The sequence below is a fragment of the Setaria viridis genome, chromosome 5, assembly GCF_005286985.2.
Source record: "Setaria viridis chromosome 5, Setaria_viridis_v4.0, whole genome shotgun sequence".
In the NCBI taxonomy this organism is placed as follows: domain Eukaryota; kingdom Viridiplantae; phylum Streptophyta; class Magnoliopsida; order Poales; family Poaceae; genus Setaria; species Setaria viridis.
In genome coordinates, this window is record NC_048267.2 from 44443632 (window position 1) to 44459738 (window position 16107).

Genomic DNA, 16107 nt, shown 5'->3' on the forward strand with positions numbered 1-16107 from the left:
TGCTACAGGCAATACAAGTCATTGACAAATCACAAATGGCATCATAATATTACTGTCAAGCAACCAATTCATCAGCAGATAAATGCAAAAAAGAAAATTACAAAATTGACGGCCTGATTCTAGCGGATCATAGAAACTTAGAAAGCAATGGTTGGTTTATACAGTGAACTCGCCAAGTAATCATTTTCTATCCTATAATAACGGAAGGCTGAGATCCGAGAGCAAGTTGACGGCTCTTTTGATATTCGGGCGGTGCTGGCGTTCCAGCTCCACACACAAGCGGCCGACGGCCAGCACAAGCTCCATCTGGCTGCTGTTGAAGTTGCCCTTGAGCCGCTTGTCGGCCATGTCGAGGACCGCACCCCTGGCGTAAGATTCCCGGACAGCTTCGACGAGGGTGTTTGAGAGGTCACCTCTTGCTGCTCCCTGCACCAAGTCCGGCTTCATGCCCGCGGCGATCTCCAGTAGTAGCAGCACGCCGAAGCTGTACATGTCGGACGCTGTGCTCACCGTATGGCTGGTGATGCATATGGGATCCGGGACATCAACATACATCACAGTAGTTTCTCGGTGCAACACTTCCGAGAATACGTCCTTCTGTGGCAAGTCGTACAACAGGTAGCCCTACGTCCGGGTGTCCAAGATGAAATCACTTGGAAGCTTACTGCAGATGGTAACTACTCCGCAAAATCCGCTTACGCCGCACAGTTCATTGGTTCGGCTTCCACCAACTTTGACAGCTTGATATGGAAAATATGGGCCCCTAGAAGCTGCAAAACCTTCTCCTGGCTCGCAATCCAAAATCGCCTTTGGACTGCTGACAGACTTCAGAAAAGGGGATGGCCGAATCCAGCTACCTGCCCACTATGTCGGAGATCACAAGAATCGGCGCTACACCTTTTCGCCGAATGCCGGGTTACAACAAGAATTTGGGCCATGGTGGCGGACTGGTTATCGGCGCCAGCAATCCATCCGAGGGCTTGGCAACAGGCCGATACGCTGCACCACTGGTGGTCGATGAGAGCAGGAGCAAATTCCTGCTCCAAGAGAGGTATGCGAACTTTGATTATGCTAGTTACATGGACAATTTGGAGGGAAAGGAATATGAGAATATTTAACAGCAAGGAGTCTTCTGTCAATATGATTTTTGAGAGGATCAAAGATGAGGCCACCGTGTGGATTATGGCCGGAGCGAAACATCTCTCCGCTCTAATGGTGCGATGCTGATTGCGACTGAGTTCATAGTGTTGCGTTATTTTATTTTATTCTTCTGGCTCAATTTTGCCGCATATCATTTCATTTTTGATTCATTGTACTTATCCAGTCTGGATTCCTCCTTTTTAATATAATCGGCAGCTCTCCTGCCAGGTTCGTTTCAAAAAAAAAATGTATACCCTGGTCCCGATCATGCCCGTGCCTCCGAGGGAGCCCTGTTCGGGGTCGACCAGCTGCCTCACGAGCCCGAAGTCGCCGAGCTTGGCGTCGAAGGCGTCGTCCAGCATCACATTGCTAGGCTTGATGTCCCGGTGCAGGATGCGGTTACGATAGCCGTTGTGGAGGTAGGGCCTGTTCGCTTCAGCTTATTCAGCCGGCTTATCAGCCACCAAACAGTATTTTCCTCTCACAAAAAATCAGCCGTTTCAGCTTTTCAGCCGGCTTATAAGCTGAAGCGAACAGGCCCGTAGTCTATGGCGGCGCCGACGCAGAGCACGATCTTGTACCTCTCGCGCCATGACAGCAGCCTCTCCGACCCGTGGAGGTGCTCCTCGAGGCTCCCATTCGTTACCAGCTCGTACACGAGAAGGAGCTCGCCGCCGCTGCACCAGCCGAGGAGCTTCACAAGGTTCCGATGGCTGAGCTGGCTCAGTGTGTTGACCTCGGTGACGAAGTCCTGGCAGTGACTGGTCTGCTCCATCAGCCTTGTCAACTTCTTCACGGCCACAACCGGCGGCATGCGCGGATCCTGCAGCTCCCCCTTGTACACTTCCCCGAAGGAGCCCGCGCCGAGCTTCCTGTCCCTGGAGAAATTGCTGGTCGCCGCGGACAGCTCGTTGTAGGAGAATTCTCTTGCTACTGTTTCCCCCCCACAAAAAAAACGAATAAATAAAATCTTCTTTTTGACTCGCTTTGATTTATTAGGAAATTAAACTAGAACAGCGCAAGATGGTATCTTTTACCTTGCAGATCTATGTGGATGGAGTGGTCCCGGAGCGGTCTACACATGATATAGCAAAGGAGAGCAGCCACTAAACCGGTCAGTGATGCACTCGCAGCAGACAGCAGTATTATTACCCATAGCTGGGTCTTATCACTGGGTAGATCTGTACGTCAGCGCATCAACAACAGTATAATTTACGTTAAGCAAGTGCTCGTCAGAGATTCAGAGAGAGAGAGCGCGCGCGACAGAGTACGCAGTACTCCCTCCGTTCCAAGACGTAGATCATTTTAGTTTCCTACATGTATAGATTTTGCTACACATCTAAATATAGGATTATATCTAGATACATACAAAATAGACCTATCTAGAAAAAACTAAAACAATCTACCTTTTGAAACGTTGTTGAGCTGAAAGACCATGCGACTTGAACAGTTCCCTATAGCGAATCTTAGACGGGCAAGCTTCACCTATAGCGAATTTCGCAGGCTCTGGAACATCCGATCCAAGCATGAAGCATGAGTATAGCACAAGTGTGTTTGTGTTCTCTCAACTCACTGTAGTACGTGCCCAAAAGACCAGTTTTAAGGAAATCTGAATACCCACTGTAACTGTTGCAGCATATCAAGGATGAGAATATGAGATCGGCCTGCATCTCCATAAGCAGGTGCCTTAGCTACCATGCATATTTAGTATCAAGTTCAGTATTGCTAGAGACAGACACAATTCATCGATAAATGTTGATTGTTTTTTCACGACCATGCCTGAGCACGTTGCTAGAGAGTTTGTTATATCTACCATTTCTAGCAGACCGTTAGATATGCTAACCACGACCGACCGCCATGGACAGCGGCAAACACGACAAACAAGTATACACCAAAGATATTGTCTCATATAAATCTGTCAAGAGAAAACAATGGTCAAACGGATTAAAGGATGGACAGCCGACAGCATACCCTACTAGGGTAAAACCGTAAAGGAGACACTGAACTACATACTCCCTGCTAGGTGCACGTCTGAGATTCAGGCAGCAATCATTTTCTATCATATGCTGATACCTTCAGGTTCAGGTAACGGGTGTCTGAGATTCGAGAGTAAATTGACAGCTTCTCTGATGCCCAGCCGGTTCCCACGATCCTGGTTGACACACAGGAGCCCGACGAGCATCACACGCTCCATCTGCCTCTCGTCGAAGTCGCCGTTCAGCCGTGCGTCGGCCATCTCGAGGATCGCACCCTTGCCGTAAGACTCCCGGACAGCGTCGACGAGGGCGTTTCGGAGGCTTAGTTCTTCATCGTCCCGCGGCACCCGTGGCCTCTTGCCGGTGGCGATCTCCAGCAGCAGCACCCCGAAGCTGTACATGTCGGACGCCGTGGTCGCCGAGTCGGTGGTGATGCACTTGGGGTCCATGTACTCCCAGCTCCCGACCATGGCCGTGCCTCTGAGGGAGCCCTGCCCGGGCTGGACCTGCCTCACGAGCCCGAAGTCGCCGAGCTTGGCCTCAAACGCGTCGTCCAGCATCACGTTGCTGGGCTTGATGTCCCGGTGCAGGATGGCGTCCTTGTCGCCGGTGTGGAGGTATTCTATGGCGGAGCCGATGCCGATCACGATCTTGTACCTCTCCGGCCATGTCAGCAGCCTCTCCGACGACCCATGGAGGTGGTCGTCGAGGCTCCCGTTGGTTACCAGCTCGTACACGAGCAGAAGCTTGTCGTCTCCACCGCCGTCGCACCACCCAACGAGCTTCACAAGGTTGCGGTGCTTCAGCTGGCCCAAGATCATGATCTCGGTGACGTAGTCCCGCCTGGTTTGCTCCAACAGCAGCGTCAATTTTTTCACTGCCACCGGCGCATCAACGCGCCGACGATCTCGCAGGTCCCCTCTGTACACTGCTCCAAAGGTGCCGGCGCCGAGCTTCCTGTCCTCGGAGAAGCTGTCGGTCGCCAAGGTCAGCTCGTGGTACGAGAATTTCCTGGCAACTGAATTTCAGAGTTTTGAGCGCATTTGTCTTAAGTTCAAGTCGCTTGATTTAAGAAATTTAAACGTCGAGAAGGCTACATTTACCTGGCAACTCTATCTCCATCGGCGGTGGCGGGCGCTTTCGACGCATCATGATAAAGCAAGTCATAGCAACCACTAAACCTGCTAGTAATGCACTTGCAGCAGACAGCACTAGTATTATCCATAGTTGGATCTTAGTACTACTGCTAGATGGATCTGTACGTCCGCGGAACATCAGTAATTGACGGAATTAGTAGACGCTGAGATGAACAAGTAAGATCCAACAATAATTCATAATTCATTTAAAAAATAATAATTCATAATTGGGAGTGATTACCTGTTGAGCTGAAGGACCAAGAGAGGAGCTGGTTGACGTCAGCCCAGGTGGCCGCCGAGAATCCAATGGCCGCGTCTTGTGGTACTCCGGCGACCCTGAAGTCGACCAGCTCCTGTATCTGCGAAGTACTCCCGTTGGCCAGCCGTAGGGTAACCACCATCAGCTTGGAGCCTCCGTCGTACGTGATGTTCGCCGACATGGTGCCGGAGAGGTCCCCTTTCGCCAGGCCCCTCGTGTAGCTGGTGGAGCGGATGCTGTTGACGTCGATGCCGACGTGGTCGTGGCCGGCGATGTCCTGGGGGTCCCAAACCCTGTTCCAGTAGGTGTCGAACTCCACGCCGACGGTCGACGGTGAGGTGCTACTCGGGTGTTCCAGCGGGTTGTCGAAGAGCCCGAGGAACGGGCCGCGAAAGCCCAAGGGTAGGGTCGGGAGGGAAGGGCCGACGAAGAACGCCATGCCATCCCCCCGGGTGGTGGCGGTGGTGGTGTTGGCGTTGGGATTCGGTGGACTGCTGCCGATGAAGAAGGAGAAGCTTACGTTGAAGCTGACTCTCTCGTTGGTGCGGCGGTCCCACAGGCGCACCGGCTCCGGGTAGAACACGCGGCCGGTGCTGTTGTTCTTGTTCCCGATCGTGAGGTCGACCCTGTCGCCGGCGCGAGAGGAGTCGTTGATGTACCTGAGGTTTGCGCGGTCGAGGTCGCCCGGGATGGAGAAGTTGTAGCTGAAATAGAGCGCGCTGGCGGCGCGAAGAGACGCGAGGCAGAGGTGAGCGTGGAGGAGGAGAAGCAGGTGGCGGGCTCTTGGTCTTGGATAGGCAGCCATGGCTGCAGCCTGCAGCAGGGGAAGATGCAATGCAGTATCCCTTCTAGTTCTTTTCCGGCCTGTTAAATGGATAGCTAGCTTGGTTTCGCAGGCGGTGTCGGAGAGAGCGCGTGCTTGCAGTTGCAGTCTACAAAACGAGAACTGAAAAGTACACTAGACGAGGAGACTTCGAAAGAAGTAGTCCACTCGCCATTCGTGTGGACCTACTAGCACGCTCTTGCGCAGGAAGGTACGTGCCAGTGGGGGTTTGATATACCTGAGGCTGAGGGTACACTCATCGAGGCTAGTGGCGGTAGTGGAGGGCTGTTACCACTTACCAACGTAGCAGTATCGTTCAGAAGAATCTTTTCCCTTGCTTTTCTGTAATTCTATTTATAGTATATCCACATGCAGGACAGCAAGGGCGGCGGGACAATGATGAACAAATAAAAAATACAACACGAGAAGGAGATTGGAAACGACTAGTGTCCACTTTGCCAATTTTCCATTCGCGTGGATCGAGCATGCAAGTTATAAATATTTTAGTTCATTGCTTTGATCGACCAAAAAAGTTGATAAGATAAACAAAAATGGTATTTTTCGTAACTAATTTGGAAGAAGAAATAAATTTAGTGGTATGTCATCATAATTAATCAGCGATTCACAAAACACTGTTGTGTACCTACTTGCATAACCATCACGCACCCTCTCTGCATCTGCGGCAAAATTCCAACCAACCCACAGTCAGCATAATTTTTTCCCTAGTGGCATTCTGCTATATTCGTATAATCGTACGTAGTGTAAGTAAATCGTTTCGTCAGGAACGAACTTGATTAATGAAGCAGCTTGTTAGAGAAAATTTGAGTTTTTATTTTTTTTTGGTACATCAGATCTTGTGATGTTTTGGCTACGTATTCGTCTGGATCATGTGCCACTTTATAATATTTATGGTCCGATGCATTCTTGAAAAAATATCTGAAGCCGGAACACTATCTTCTATTATTAAAAAAGAGGAACGAACTTGATTTTCCGGAAGCCCGAGTAAGAAAGATACATGAGCAAAAAATCGACGGCATTCCTGAATTTCTAGTCGAAGTCGCGCCGTCCCGCCCCGCTCGGCCATCTTGACACCAGCCAGACCCGGGCTGTAAGCTCTAAAGTTGCAGGCCCACAAAGCGCGCGCTTGTGACGTTAGAGCAGGCCCAGTATTAGTTAGCACTTCCTCCGCTGGGAAAGCTAGCCCAACGTCACTTCCTTATTGGGCCCTAAGTTCGAAACGCATTGTATGTGTGAGAGAGGAAACGGGAGAACGGTTAGATTAGGCCCATCCACGAGTTTGGCGGGTGGGCGGGATCTGGGAGACTGGATGGCGCGCGCGGGTGAAAATTTTGGCTCGTCGTGGGGTAGCGGCCGCAGGCGGTGGAGCGGAGGACGCCGCCCGCTCAAGCATTTTCGCCCCAAATTTCGAACCACCGCCAGGCCGCGCCCGCTGCTGCTGTTGCCATTTTCGCCTGTGGGCCCCGGTCAGCAGCCGTTTACCATTCTGCCCCGTGCTTAGCGTTTCTCTTGAAAATCTGCCCTGTCGATCTGGACCCACCTAAGGAAAAAAAAAGCGTAGCGTGTTTTCGTACCGATAATTTCATCTCTTTAGACGGGCAAGCTTCGCCAAGAGCGAATTCCGAGGTCTCTGGATCATCCAAAGATGAGTAAAGCACAAGTGTGTTTGCGTTCTCGAGAAAACTGCAACCTGACACAATTTCTAGTAGTAGATCAAATAGGTCTAAACACGACACGACAACAAAGGGCAGAACGGTAAAACGCAAAAAAATGGGAAACCGCACGCGGAAAAGAGGCGGGGCGGGGGTTTCCGGCGCGCGCGGGATTGTGAGCGCCAACCCAATCCGCCCCGCCCCGCCCCGCGAGATCCATCCCATCGCGATCGCGGCACCACGTCACCCCCATTTATCAGCCGTGCGCCGAAGCGGTGGAGAGGCACACGCGCCCCAGTCCCCCCCCCCCCCCCCCCCCCCCCCCTCCCACCTTCCCCTCCCGTCCCGTCCCCGTCCGCCCCGCTCCGCCTCCCGAAAATTTCACCCCTTTTCCTCCGCCTCTCCTCTCCACGGCCCCCACGCCAGGGGCCTAAAACCCTAGCCCCGATCCTTCCCGCCCATGGCATCCGCCGATTCCAAGCCCGCCTCCCCGGCCGCCGCCGCGGATCCGCCCGCCGGCGACGCCAAGGACGCCGCCGCCGCCGACCCCGAGCCCGCCGCCCCGGCGGAGGAGAAGACACCGCAGCAGCCGGAGAAGAAGCGGGGCCGGAGGAAGAAGGGGGAGGCGCAGGCGGAGGCGGCGGTGAAGACGCCGCCGTCAAGGAAGACGGGGCCCGCGGCCGAGCGCCCGTCCAGGGAGAGGAAGACGGTCGAGAGGTACTCGGAGCTCGCACCGCGCGTCACGCCCGCCAAGAAGTCCCCCGCTATTGTCCAGGTGAGAAAGCCCTCGTTTTTCCGCCCGGGCGTGCTCGGCCCGCCCCTGATCTATTGTTCTGCGTGGCTTTGGCTACTGTGGTACTAGTAGCTTGCTAAAAATAGCTTCTTTGAGGATGTTTGGTTGGACACCTCCTTTTCCATGCTTCAGTCTGTGCTTCAGATTTGTGAAGTTTGCTGATTTTGCGCTCCTTGTAGCTATCGCTGACGTTTTTGTGCTTCTCTGCTGTAGGGTTCTGGAACCAAGCTGAAGGACATACCTAATGGTGAGTACTCACTCCGTCCCAGTGTTTTTGTTTCGCTAGTGTGGTCTCCCTGTTTGCTTGTGGCATTTCATGGATTAGTGACAGGCCGTTTAAGATCTGCCTAGCCGTAGGTTGCCATATCTCTGTTTGACTGTGACAAAGTTGATGTTCTGTCTGCTTAGGAGTCGAAATTGTTTGACCAAAAAAAAAATCGGTATGGATAGTCTATGCCATAGTGGAAGTTTCTAGGAACAAACTGGTTCAAGTTGATATTGTAGCTGAAGGCATAGTTGAGGAGTTTGGAAGAATTTGCTAGGCTGAATTAAAACTGAAATAATCTTCTCCAGTATGTTTGCCTGCTTATCAGCTATGCACATCTATTTTGAGGTGGCTTTCTTAGCTATAGGCTTGTTTACAGGTGGCTGGTTCTTACTTGCAATGATGATTAAGGCTCCTTTTGGCACGTCAGAATGGTTCTGATTCTAGCGAGAAACGGTTGGATCCATGCAAAATGCGCTGTTTCCATTTGGCACATTGAACCGATTCTGATTCTAGCCAGAAACGGTCGGATCCATGCTGGCATGCTGTTTCCATTTTGCACGTTGAAATGGTTTTGTTTCTTGCCAGAAACAGGCTACATGCCAAATGCGCTGTTTCTGCTTGGTATGTCAACTATTCTGATCCTAGCCATAAATGGTCAGATCCATGCCAAATGTGTCAGTTTCTGTTTGGCACGTCAAAACAATGCTGATTCTAACCAGAAATGGTTGGATCCATGACAACATGTTGTTTCCTTTTTGCACGTTGAAGGTGGTTCAATTCTAGCCAGAAACAGTCAGATCCATGCCAACACGTGTTGTTTCTGCTTGGCATGTCAAAATGATTCTGATTCTACCCAGAGATGGTCGGATCCGTGCCAAACATGTTGTTTCTGAATTGTTCTGAGCGCGGAACAGCTTGAAATGGTTTACTCTTTTTTCCTAGGCAAGTGAAACGCCCCAAACCCAGTTTCACAGGAGAATCACCCACCTCTGTTCCTGCATCCCCTGACCTCACCTTGAATTTACCAGTATTTGCCCCTGGTGTCACCATAGGATCCTTTGCCTCCTGTCATGGGTGTGCACTTGATTTGCTTGTTTTGATTGAGGGTTTTGTGTTTTGATTGAGCCGAGCAACGGAGGAGGCAGTGTGCTCTCGATTTTGCTTGTTTCTAGGTACTATGGATCAGTCCTTGCCTGATGTGAGCTCGGGCACCTCTCAGCCAAACTAGCTGATGAGCCGCCTCTGCAGTTACACATTGGTGAAACATACAGATACGAAGTGTATGTTACTCATTTCAATTAACATCCCCTCTTTCGCGAATCAGAATCTAGCCTACATGCCAAACAGTCCTACAAAGTGATTCTGGTTCACTGAGAAATGTTTCGAGAGAGAATCTGGATCTGAAACGTTTCTACGAGAATTTGGAACTCTACCAAAAGCACACTAACTTATAATTGTGGCATTAGAATTTGTACGGACACATGTGGTGTGGATTGCAGTGCAAAGGAACCATTAACTTGAGTTACATTGCACAAGATTTATTTCATTGAATGAAGAATGTGTTGCCATGCCCACAACATGATAATAAATCCTCTTTAAGCTTAAAACAAACATCAGCAAATGATAGACTGGTACATGTTACTTTGTTTACTTGAGGGACCATGAGTATGGGGTGATAGGTTGCTTGTCACTACAAGTTACATGGGCATCCTTCCCTAATTGTGTTTACAATTCAGTCATTTCGCCCATTCATATATTGTACCATGTTTAACACATGTAGCTGATTAGTGCTTAATTGTGCTTTGCATTTAGACTGTTTCTGTATCTTGATCTTGGATAGGTTGTCCTAATGCCTAATTAATGTGATGACGTCTGTCCCTGTTTGTTGAAAGCTTGTGTTGACATTACTGTTGGAAAAGAAGGGAAAAAAAGAAAATCACATTGAATAAATTGAGATGTTTTATGACCTGCCTAACTTTTTAACTGTTGCTTTACTGTCTGTGATATTCTCTTTGGGCTTAACTAAATCCTAGTTGAAAATTTCCAATTAATAATTGGTACCCTTGTTCATGCCATACCAGTTTCCTTCAAACTATCAAAGAGAAAGACAGATGAGAATCTCCAGAGCCTTCATACTCTAATGTATGGGAGAAAATCAAATGTGAGGCTTCCACAAATGTATTTTTTAATCTCAAGTTTTGCCTATTTTTATTTTGTTTACTTTGTTAACTGTGTTAATTCTCTGCAGGTCCACTTTTTGAAGAGAAACATATCTCAATTTTCCGGGTTTGTTTGGACAGATAATGAAGTAAGTTTTTCTTTAATCTCACTATATTATGTAAAACAGGATTTTTTTAAACATATTATATTCTTAGCTCCATTACCAATGGTAAACCTCTGTGTGAAAACCGTGTTTACTGTAATCCTTACTGGCCTAAAATGATCCACAAAACTTTTTAAGCATTTGCAACTTTTCTTCATTACAGTTCCAATAGTAATTGTCTCATGTATATTTTGTACTAATCCGATTGTGGCAGTTTTGTTAGTGCTGTTAATACTTTATGGATAGTGTGACCTGTTAATTTTTCTGGGGTTTTATGCATAGATTTGTTTAGAATTTCATGTGCTGTTGGTCATGTTTGCCCTGCCTGTAATGTTGATCAGGGAAAGCACAGGACCAGAATAAAGGAAAAGCTTGACAAATTTAACAAGGAGAAGTTGCTAGACTTTTGTGACATACTGGATATTTATGTTCCAAAAGCAAGTACAAAGAAGGTTAGCCAGCTAAGCCCTGTGTATTTATAAACATGAGCAGTGAAGCCTTTAGTAACGGCTTGTGCTTTGCTGAAATTCAGGAAGAAGTTTCTGCCAAAGTCTTGGAATTTTTGGAGTCCCCTTGTGTTACCAGGGATGTTGTTCTCACTGATAAAAAGGTATTACTTCTGATAGAATTGCTATGCGTTCAATGCTTTCCATACGGACTACTTTGATTAGGCAAATTAAATGAAATTTTTATATGCGTTTAGTGCTGATCTTGTTTTTCCTGGAGTGTGGAAGCCTTGCCACCATGACCTGAAGTGACTGACCTTTTCTCCATTGCAGAAAGGGAAGAAACGTGGGAGGAGACCTAAAGGAAGTGGTGAGGCAACTCCTGAAGGTGCTTCTGCAGAGAAGGTAATCCTATCTTGTGTTGAGCAGCTAAAATTTTGAAGTTCGTTTTAGTGCCCTGCCTTAACCAAAATAACTAACCTTGACCTCCAAATAAATAAATAAATAAACAAATATTAAAAGTATCCATCTTTAGCACATTCATTTGCTTGGTTCTAAGCAATCACACAATCTGTCTCCTAGTTCCTTTTTCTTTAGTATTGTTTATTTGTAATTACTATCTAAACTAACTGGAAAGTACTGACTAACAGCCTTGTTGATTTTTGTGCAAAAATGAGCTAAGGGAATGTGGACATATATTTGCATATACTAATCTAAATGTATGATATTTGCTATGTTACCTACTGTGGACATTACTGCTCTGTATCCATTTTTGGACCGTTTCTCAACACTTGAGTTCATATATTCTTTGTTCTCTCCTTCAGACCCTGTAGTTATTGTAACTATGTGGACAAGGAAATAAGTGAACATACAAGGGCAATATTTATCCAGCAGTTAATAATTTGAATTAGTCTTGTCACAACATTCCTTTACTGATAATAATGGGATCCTGGTACCTTGTTGTGTTATATTAAACAGAAAAGGAAAAGGGGTCGGAACCAAGCAGCTGAAGCTGGGAAAGAGAATGATGATGAGGAAGATGGTGGTCCTGCTGGTTCTGAAGATGCATCAACAGGAGATGAAGGTGATGGGGACTCTGAAGCAAATGATCATGCTATGAGTGATGATGAACCTGATGAGCCTCCAGCAAAGAAAAAGTCAACAGATGTAAATCAAGTTAAGAAAGAACCTGGGTCTAATGCAAGGGAAAACAATGCACGAGGAAAAAAGGCTTCTACAAAACCTGCAAAAGGTGCTTCAAAGCCTCCTCAAGACACTAAAGATGAGCCTAATGTAGAGATAAAAAAGGTTGGCAGGAGAGCAAAGAGTTCGAAGGAAAGTGATGTGCCGAAAGATTCTAACAAGGTGAACAAGGTCTCTAAATCCAAGAAAGATGATGGAAAAGAAAGCCAAAACAACAAGGCTGCTAAGCCATCCAGTAAAAATAAAGGTGTGAGGCAGTAGTGCTTATCATGGGCAGTGTCATGAGTTGATCTTGTTCTGGTCCCTGCAAGTACCTTTATGATTTTCTTTTTGACTATATTATGGCCATTACTATTCTGTTTCTTTTCAGATCTCATATAATCTACTTGGATAGCCATAATAAGCTATTATCCATCTCTGCTCTCCAGGTAAAGGCAAGGGTGGTGCAGAGGCTGGGACTGCCCCAACCACTGAACAGCTGCATGCTGTTGTTAGCAGCATTTTGAAGGAAGTTGACTTCAATACAGTAAGCAAACGATAATGTTTTGAACCTGGTCCATTGTTTCTGTTGCTATGTATCCTGACTGATTATGCTTTTGTGTAGGCAACTCTGGCTGATATTCTCAGACAATTAGGTACTCTCTTTTATGCTGCTTGTTAAGTTCATTAGACTAGATGTATGAATAAATTGTTGATGCAGCTACTATAAACTAGATTTCTGATTGATGAATGTACTGATGAGTCCTTCATCTTTCTAACCAGGGACCCATTTTGAAATGGACCTCATGGACAGAAAAGCAGAAGTGAAGCGCATCATCGAGGAGGTAATAAATAGTATGTCTGATGATGATGATGGTGAGGAAGCTTCAGAAGATGAAGCAGAAGACAATGGTAAGGAAGAGAAGTCAAAGGGTGATCCTGATGAAGAGAAGTGATGCTGTGGATCGGATGTGCAGTGATCAGTCTCTTGTTATGTCAGTGGTTTGGATTGATCTTGCAAGGACTATCTTGTTGGTTCTGTACAATTGGGGCACCATCACAACAAATTGGTGACCTACCAGTACAAGATTGTTAACCATTTCACAGCCATATACACCTAGTTGTTGTGCTTGACTAGGTAGTGACCTGTAGCCTAGTTGCTGGTCATGTACAATAGCTGTGCGTTTAATAGCTTTGTTGCTTAGGTAGCTAGCCTGACTGTAATATGCACAATAATTCTTGGCTTGTTTCATCCATTTATCCTTGTAAAACTCTGTATCCTTCTGAATTGCTCCTGTTTTTTGCAGTTCTTAATTCCCTCATGATCGTGAGGTTTTAGCCCTGGGATTCTATGATATGCGAGTGGGTTTTTGTTGAAGCGTTTTCACTGACAAAGTGCTAGTTTCATTTGCACCTGTGCTCATACCCTTCAATTCATCTGATGTGCTCGTTTTCTGTTTGTGCAAAGGTTGAAGGGTTATCTGTAGGTTATCTGTAAGAGCTCATGACGATATATCTCTATGACTATTACTAGTCTAAATGAAATGCTTCGGATGAAATGTTCTGATGCTGCAGTGTATAGGGGATAAAAAAACCAGCTGCGCATCTGTTTTTCCTCGACATGTGTTCATCTTGTACTGGGCTAACATGGTTTCTTTCGGTCTACCTGTTTTCCAAAGTTGGATGTTACCCATTTCTTTTGTCAGACATTGATTCATCTCGGTAATCCTTGGACCGAGAGGATTTCTCTCGGGTTAACGGTTTTCCAAACACTAAACTCTCTGAATACCATGTTGGTTGGTCTACCGTCAAGGCTATTTTCATTCAGTTGTCTGAAACTGTTGTTGTGTCTGCTTGTCATTTTCACTTTGCTACCTTCATATTTCTGCACAATGACAGTAGTTGACACGGACGTATTAGTCGGTGTCGTGAAACCGTTTAGCCAGCATCAACTCGAATACGGTACGATGTTGCATTGGATCAGGCCGTTCCGGTTCTCACCTGCTTGCAGAACCGTGCATGCTGGTCGCGTTCTTGGTTCACTCAATCCAAATGTCCCAACCACCTTACTCGTGCACACGCACAAGAAACCCCTCTTGTTATATCCGTGCTCCCTCGATCAGCTCCCCTCCTGGGTTGCAAATCCACCATCGTCATTGCTCCGCTGCTGATCTGCCTCTGACAATGGTAATGTTCATCCAGCTTGCTCATCGAATTCTCGCCATCTCTTACATGGAGCTTCCTCCATTTTTGTTCCCTGCCCGGATGCACGCAGGGCGTGTTCGAGCTTCGCGTCAAGCAGCAAGGGGAGCCGGCGCTGGTGCCGCCTGCGGCGGAGACGCCGAAGGGTTCCTACTACCTCTCCAACCTGGACCAGAACATCGCCGTCATCGTGCAGACCGTGTACTGCTTCAGGGCGGCTGGCGGCGACGACGGCCGCAGCGCCAGTGGCGTGCTGAAGGAGTCGCTGGCGAAGGTGCTCGTTCACTACTACCCGCTCGCCGGCCGGCTGACGGTCAGCGGCGAGGGGAAGCTGGCCGTCGACTTGACGGGCGAAGGCGCCGTCTTCGTCGAGGCCGAGGCGGACTGTGACATGGCCGACATCGGCGACGTCGCCGAGCCTGACCCTGCGGTGCTCGGCAAGCTCGTGTACAGCGTCCCCGTCGCCAAGAACATACTCGAGATGCCACTCCTTGCAGCTCAGGTACATTTCTTTAATAATTATCTGGATCGAGTTCAATTATTCAACGTGTCATCGAGCTTGATCACGGCGTGTTTGTGCTGATGGCGATCGTCGGATCGACAAGGTGACCAAGTTCAAGTGCGGCGGCTTCGTGCTGGGCCTGGCCATCAACCACTGCATGTTCGACGGCGTCAGCGCCATGCAGTTCGTCAACTCGTGGGGCGAGACGGCGCGCGGCCTCCCCCTGTCGCTCCCGCCGGAGCTCGACCGCGCCGTCCTCCGCGCACGCGACCCGCCGCGGCACGAGTTCCCACACCACGAGTTCGCGCAGATCACCGACGACGACGGCGACACCCCGCCGCCGCCGCACGGCGGCGAGCCGCTCCTGTACCGGTCGTTCCGGTTCGCGCCGGCGTCGATCGCGCGCCTGAAGGTGCTGGCGCCGCTGGAGGGCCGCGCGTGCACCACGTTCGAGGCGCTCGCCGGGTTCGTGTGGAGCGCGCGCACGAGGGCGCTGGGGGTGGCGTCCTCGCGGCAGAGCAAGCTGCTGTTCGCCGTGGACGGCCGGCCGAGGTTCTCGCCGCCGCTGCCGGCGGGGTACTTCGGCAACGCCATCGTGCTCACCAGCGCGGCGTGCGCGGCGGGGGAGCTGGCGGCGCCGGCGGCGTCGTCGATGCCGCGCGCCGTGCGGCTGGTGCGCGGCGCCGTGGAGGCGGTGACGGACGCGTACATGCGGTCGGCGGTGGACTACTTCGAGGCGACGCGGGCGCGGCCGTCGCTGGCGTCGACGCTGGTGATCACGGCGTGGTCGCGGCTGCCGTTCCGCGCGGCTGACTTCGGGTGGGGCCCGCCCGCGGCGTACGGCCCCGCGGCGCTCCCCGAGAAGGAGGTGGCGCTGTTCCTGTCGTGCGGGGAGGAGCGGGGCGGCGTCCGCGTGCTGCTGGGGCTGCCGCCCGCGGCCATGGCCGAGTTCCAGCGCCTCGTGGAGGAGGTCACCGCGGCCTGAAGGACAGGACCACGAGTCCCGGAATCCGCATGGTCATGGATGGTTATGTAGTGTTGTTTGTGTTCGTGGCTTCGTGGCTCGTTGTGTTCTATTGATCCAGTGAACTCATCGTTGTTAAAAGGTTGGATAATGCTTGGGCCAAGCGTTTAGCAGGACTTTCGTGCGACTGTGTCAGGAACTACGGGGCTGGCCTCGGCAGGATTTTCTGTTGATGAGCAGGGACGGAGGCAGGATTGCTACAATAGAAGGCAATCAAACTAGATCATGCAAGCTTTTTAAATGTGAGGGGCCAAAAATGCAATTTATACATTTCTATTCAGGAGAAAGAAGCAATTCATATACGAGAAATTTTGGGGAGAAAGAAGCAATACATATACGAGAAATTTGGGGAGAAAGAAGCAA

General features: G+C 49.3%; 4 protein-coding genes across 4 annotated transcripts; 2 read left to right on the forward strand and 2 right to left on the reverse strand.

The window, feature by feature from the left end:
• Positions 1-118: 118 nt before the first annotated feature.
• LOC117856579 (L-type lectin-domain containing receptor kinase IX.1) lies at positions 119-2403 on the reverse strand. Its single transcript, XM_034738913.2, has 4 exons — positions 2178-2403; positions 1680-2073; positions 1387-1566; positions 119-538 (listed from the first exon to the last, which is right to left on the reverse strand). The coding sequence occupies exons 1-4, from the start codon at positions 2221-2223 to the stop codon at positions 193-195; spliced, it is 966 nt and encodes a 321-aa protein (XP_034594804.1). The 5' UTR covers positions 2224-2403; the 3' UTR covers positions 119-192.
• Positions 2404-3027: 624 nt separating this feature from the next.
• On the reverse strand, positions 3028-5520 carry LOC117858163 (L-type lectin-domain containing receptor kinase IX.2). The gene is made up of 3 exons (XM_034741176.1): positions 4494-5520; positions 4220-4372; positions 3028-4134 (listed from the first exon to the last, which is right to left on the reverse strand). The coding sequence occupies exons 1-3, from the start codon at positions 5314-5316 to the stop codon at positions 3200-3202; spliced, it is 1911 nt and encodes a 636-aa protein (XP_034597067.1). The 5' UTR covers positions 5317-5520; the 3' UTR covers positions 3028-3199.
• A 1810-nt stretch (positions 5521-7330) lies between these two features.
• Positions 7331-13358, forward strand: LOC117857116 (DEK domain-containing chromatin-associated protein 1). The gene is made up of 11 exons (XM_034739612.2): positions 7331-7779; positions 8011-8044; positions 10147-10226; positions 10314-10373; positions 10730-10840; positions 10921-10998; positions 11168-11239; positions 11813-12284; positions 12466-12563; positions 12642-12672; positions 12800-13358. Exons 1-11 carry the CDS (start codon positions 7465-7467, stop codon positions 12970-12972), a joined length of 1524 nt encoding a protein of 507 aa, XP_034595503.1. The 5' UTR covers positions 7331-7464; the 3' UTR covers positions 12973-13358.
• Positions 13359-13501: 143 nt separating this feature from the next.
• Positions 13502-15860, forward strand: LOC117857117 (omega-hydroxypalmitate O-feruloyl transferase). The gene is made up of 3 exons (XM_034739613.2): positions 13502-14203; positions 14292-14720; positions 14824-15860. Exons 1-3 carry the CDS (start codon positions 14036-14038, stop codon positions 15703-15705), a joined length of 1479 nt encoding a protein of 492 aa, XP_034595504.2. The 5' UTR covers positions 13502-14035; the 3' UTR covers positions 15706-15860.
• Positions 15861-16107: the final 247 nt, after the last annotated feature.

What these genes read in the sequence shown, in the direction of transcription:
- LOC117857116 (XM_034739612.2), top strand. Translation starts at nt 7,465, where the DNA reads ATGGCATCCGCCGATTCCAAGCCCGCCTCCCCGGCCGCCGCCGCGGAT. An exon ending in TGTATGGGAGAAAATCAAAT is followed by an intron (nt 10,227 to 10,313) that starts GTGAGGCTTCCA and finishes AATTCTCTGCAG; the next exon opens with GTCCACTTTTTGAAGAGAAA. An exon ending in AAGGTGCTTCTGCAGAGAAG is followed by an intron (nt 11,240 to 11,812) that starts GTAATCCTATCT and finishes TATATTAAACAG; the next exon opens with AAAAGGAAAAGGGGTCGGAA.
- LOC117858163 (XM_034741176.1), bottom strand. Translation starts at nt 5,316, where the DNA reads ATGGCTGCCTATCCAAGACCAAGAGCCCGCCACCTGCTTCTCCTCCTC. An exon ending in TTGGTCCTTCAGCTCAACAG is followed by an intron (nt 4,373 to 4,493) that starts GTAATCACTCCC and finishes GCGGACGTACAG; the next exon opens with ATCCATCTAGCAGTAGTACT. An exon ending in GATGGAGATAGAGTTGCCAG is followed by an intron (nt 4,135 to 4,219) that starts GTAAATGTAGCC and finishes TCTGAAATTCAG; the next exon opens with TTGCCAGGAAATTCTCGTAC.
- LOC117856579 (XM_034738913.2), bottom strand. Translation starts at nt 2,223, where the DNA reads ATGTGTAGACCGCTCCGGGACCACTCCATCCACATAGATCTGCAAG. An exon ending in CATCCACATAGATCTGCAAG is followed by an intron (nt 2,074 to 2,177) that starts GTAAAAGATACC and finishes GGGGGGAAACAG; the next exon opens with TAGCAAGAGAATTCTCCTAC. An exon ending in ATCGGGACCAGGGTATACAT is followed by an intron (nt 539 to 1,386) that starts TTTTTTTTTGAA and finishes TGTTGATGTCCC; the next exon opens with GGATCCCATATGCATCACCA.
- LOC117857117 (XM_034739613.2), top strand. Translation starts at nt 14,036, where the DNA reads ATGCTGGTCGCGTTCTTGGTTCACTCAATCCAAATGTCCCAACCACCT. An exon ending in CTGATCTGCCTCTGACAATG is followed by an intron (nt 14,204 to 14,291) that starts GTAATGTTCATC and finishes GGATGCACGCAG; the next exon opens with GGCGTGTTCGAGCTTCGCGT. An exon ending in TGCCACTCCTTGCAGCTCAG is followed by an intron (nt 14,721 to 14,823) that starts GTACATTTCTTT and finishes CGGATCGACAAG; the next exon opens with GTGACCAAGTTCAAGTGCGG.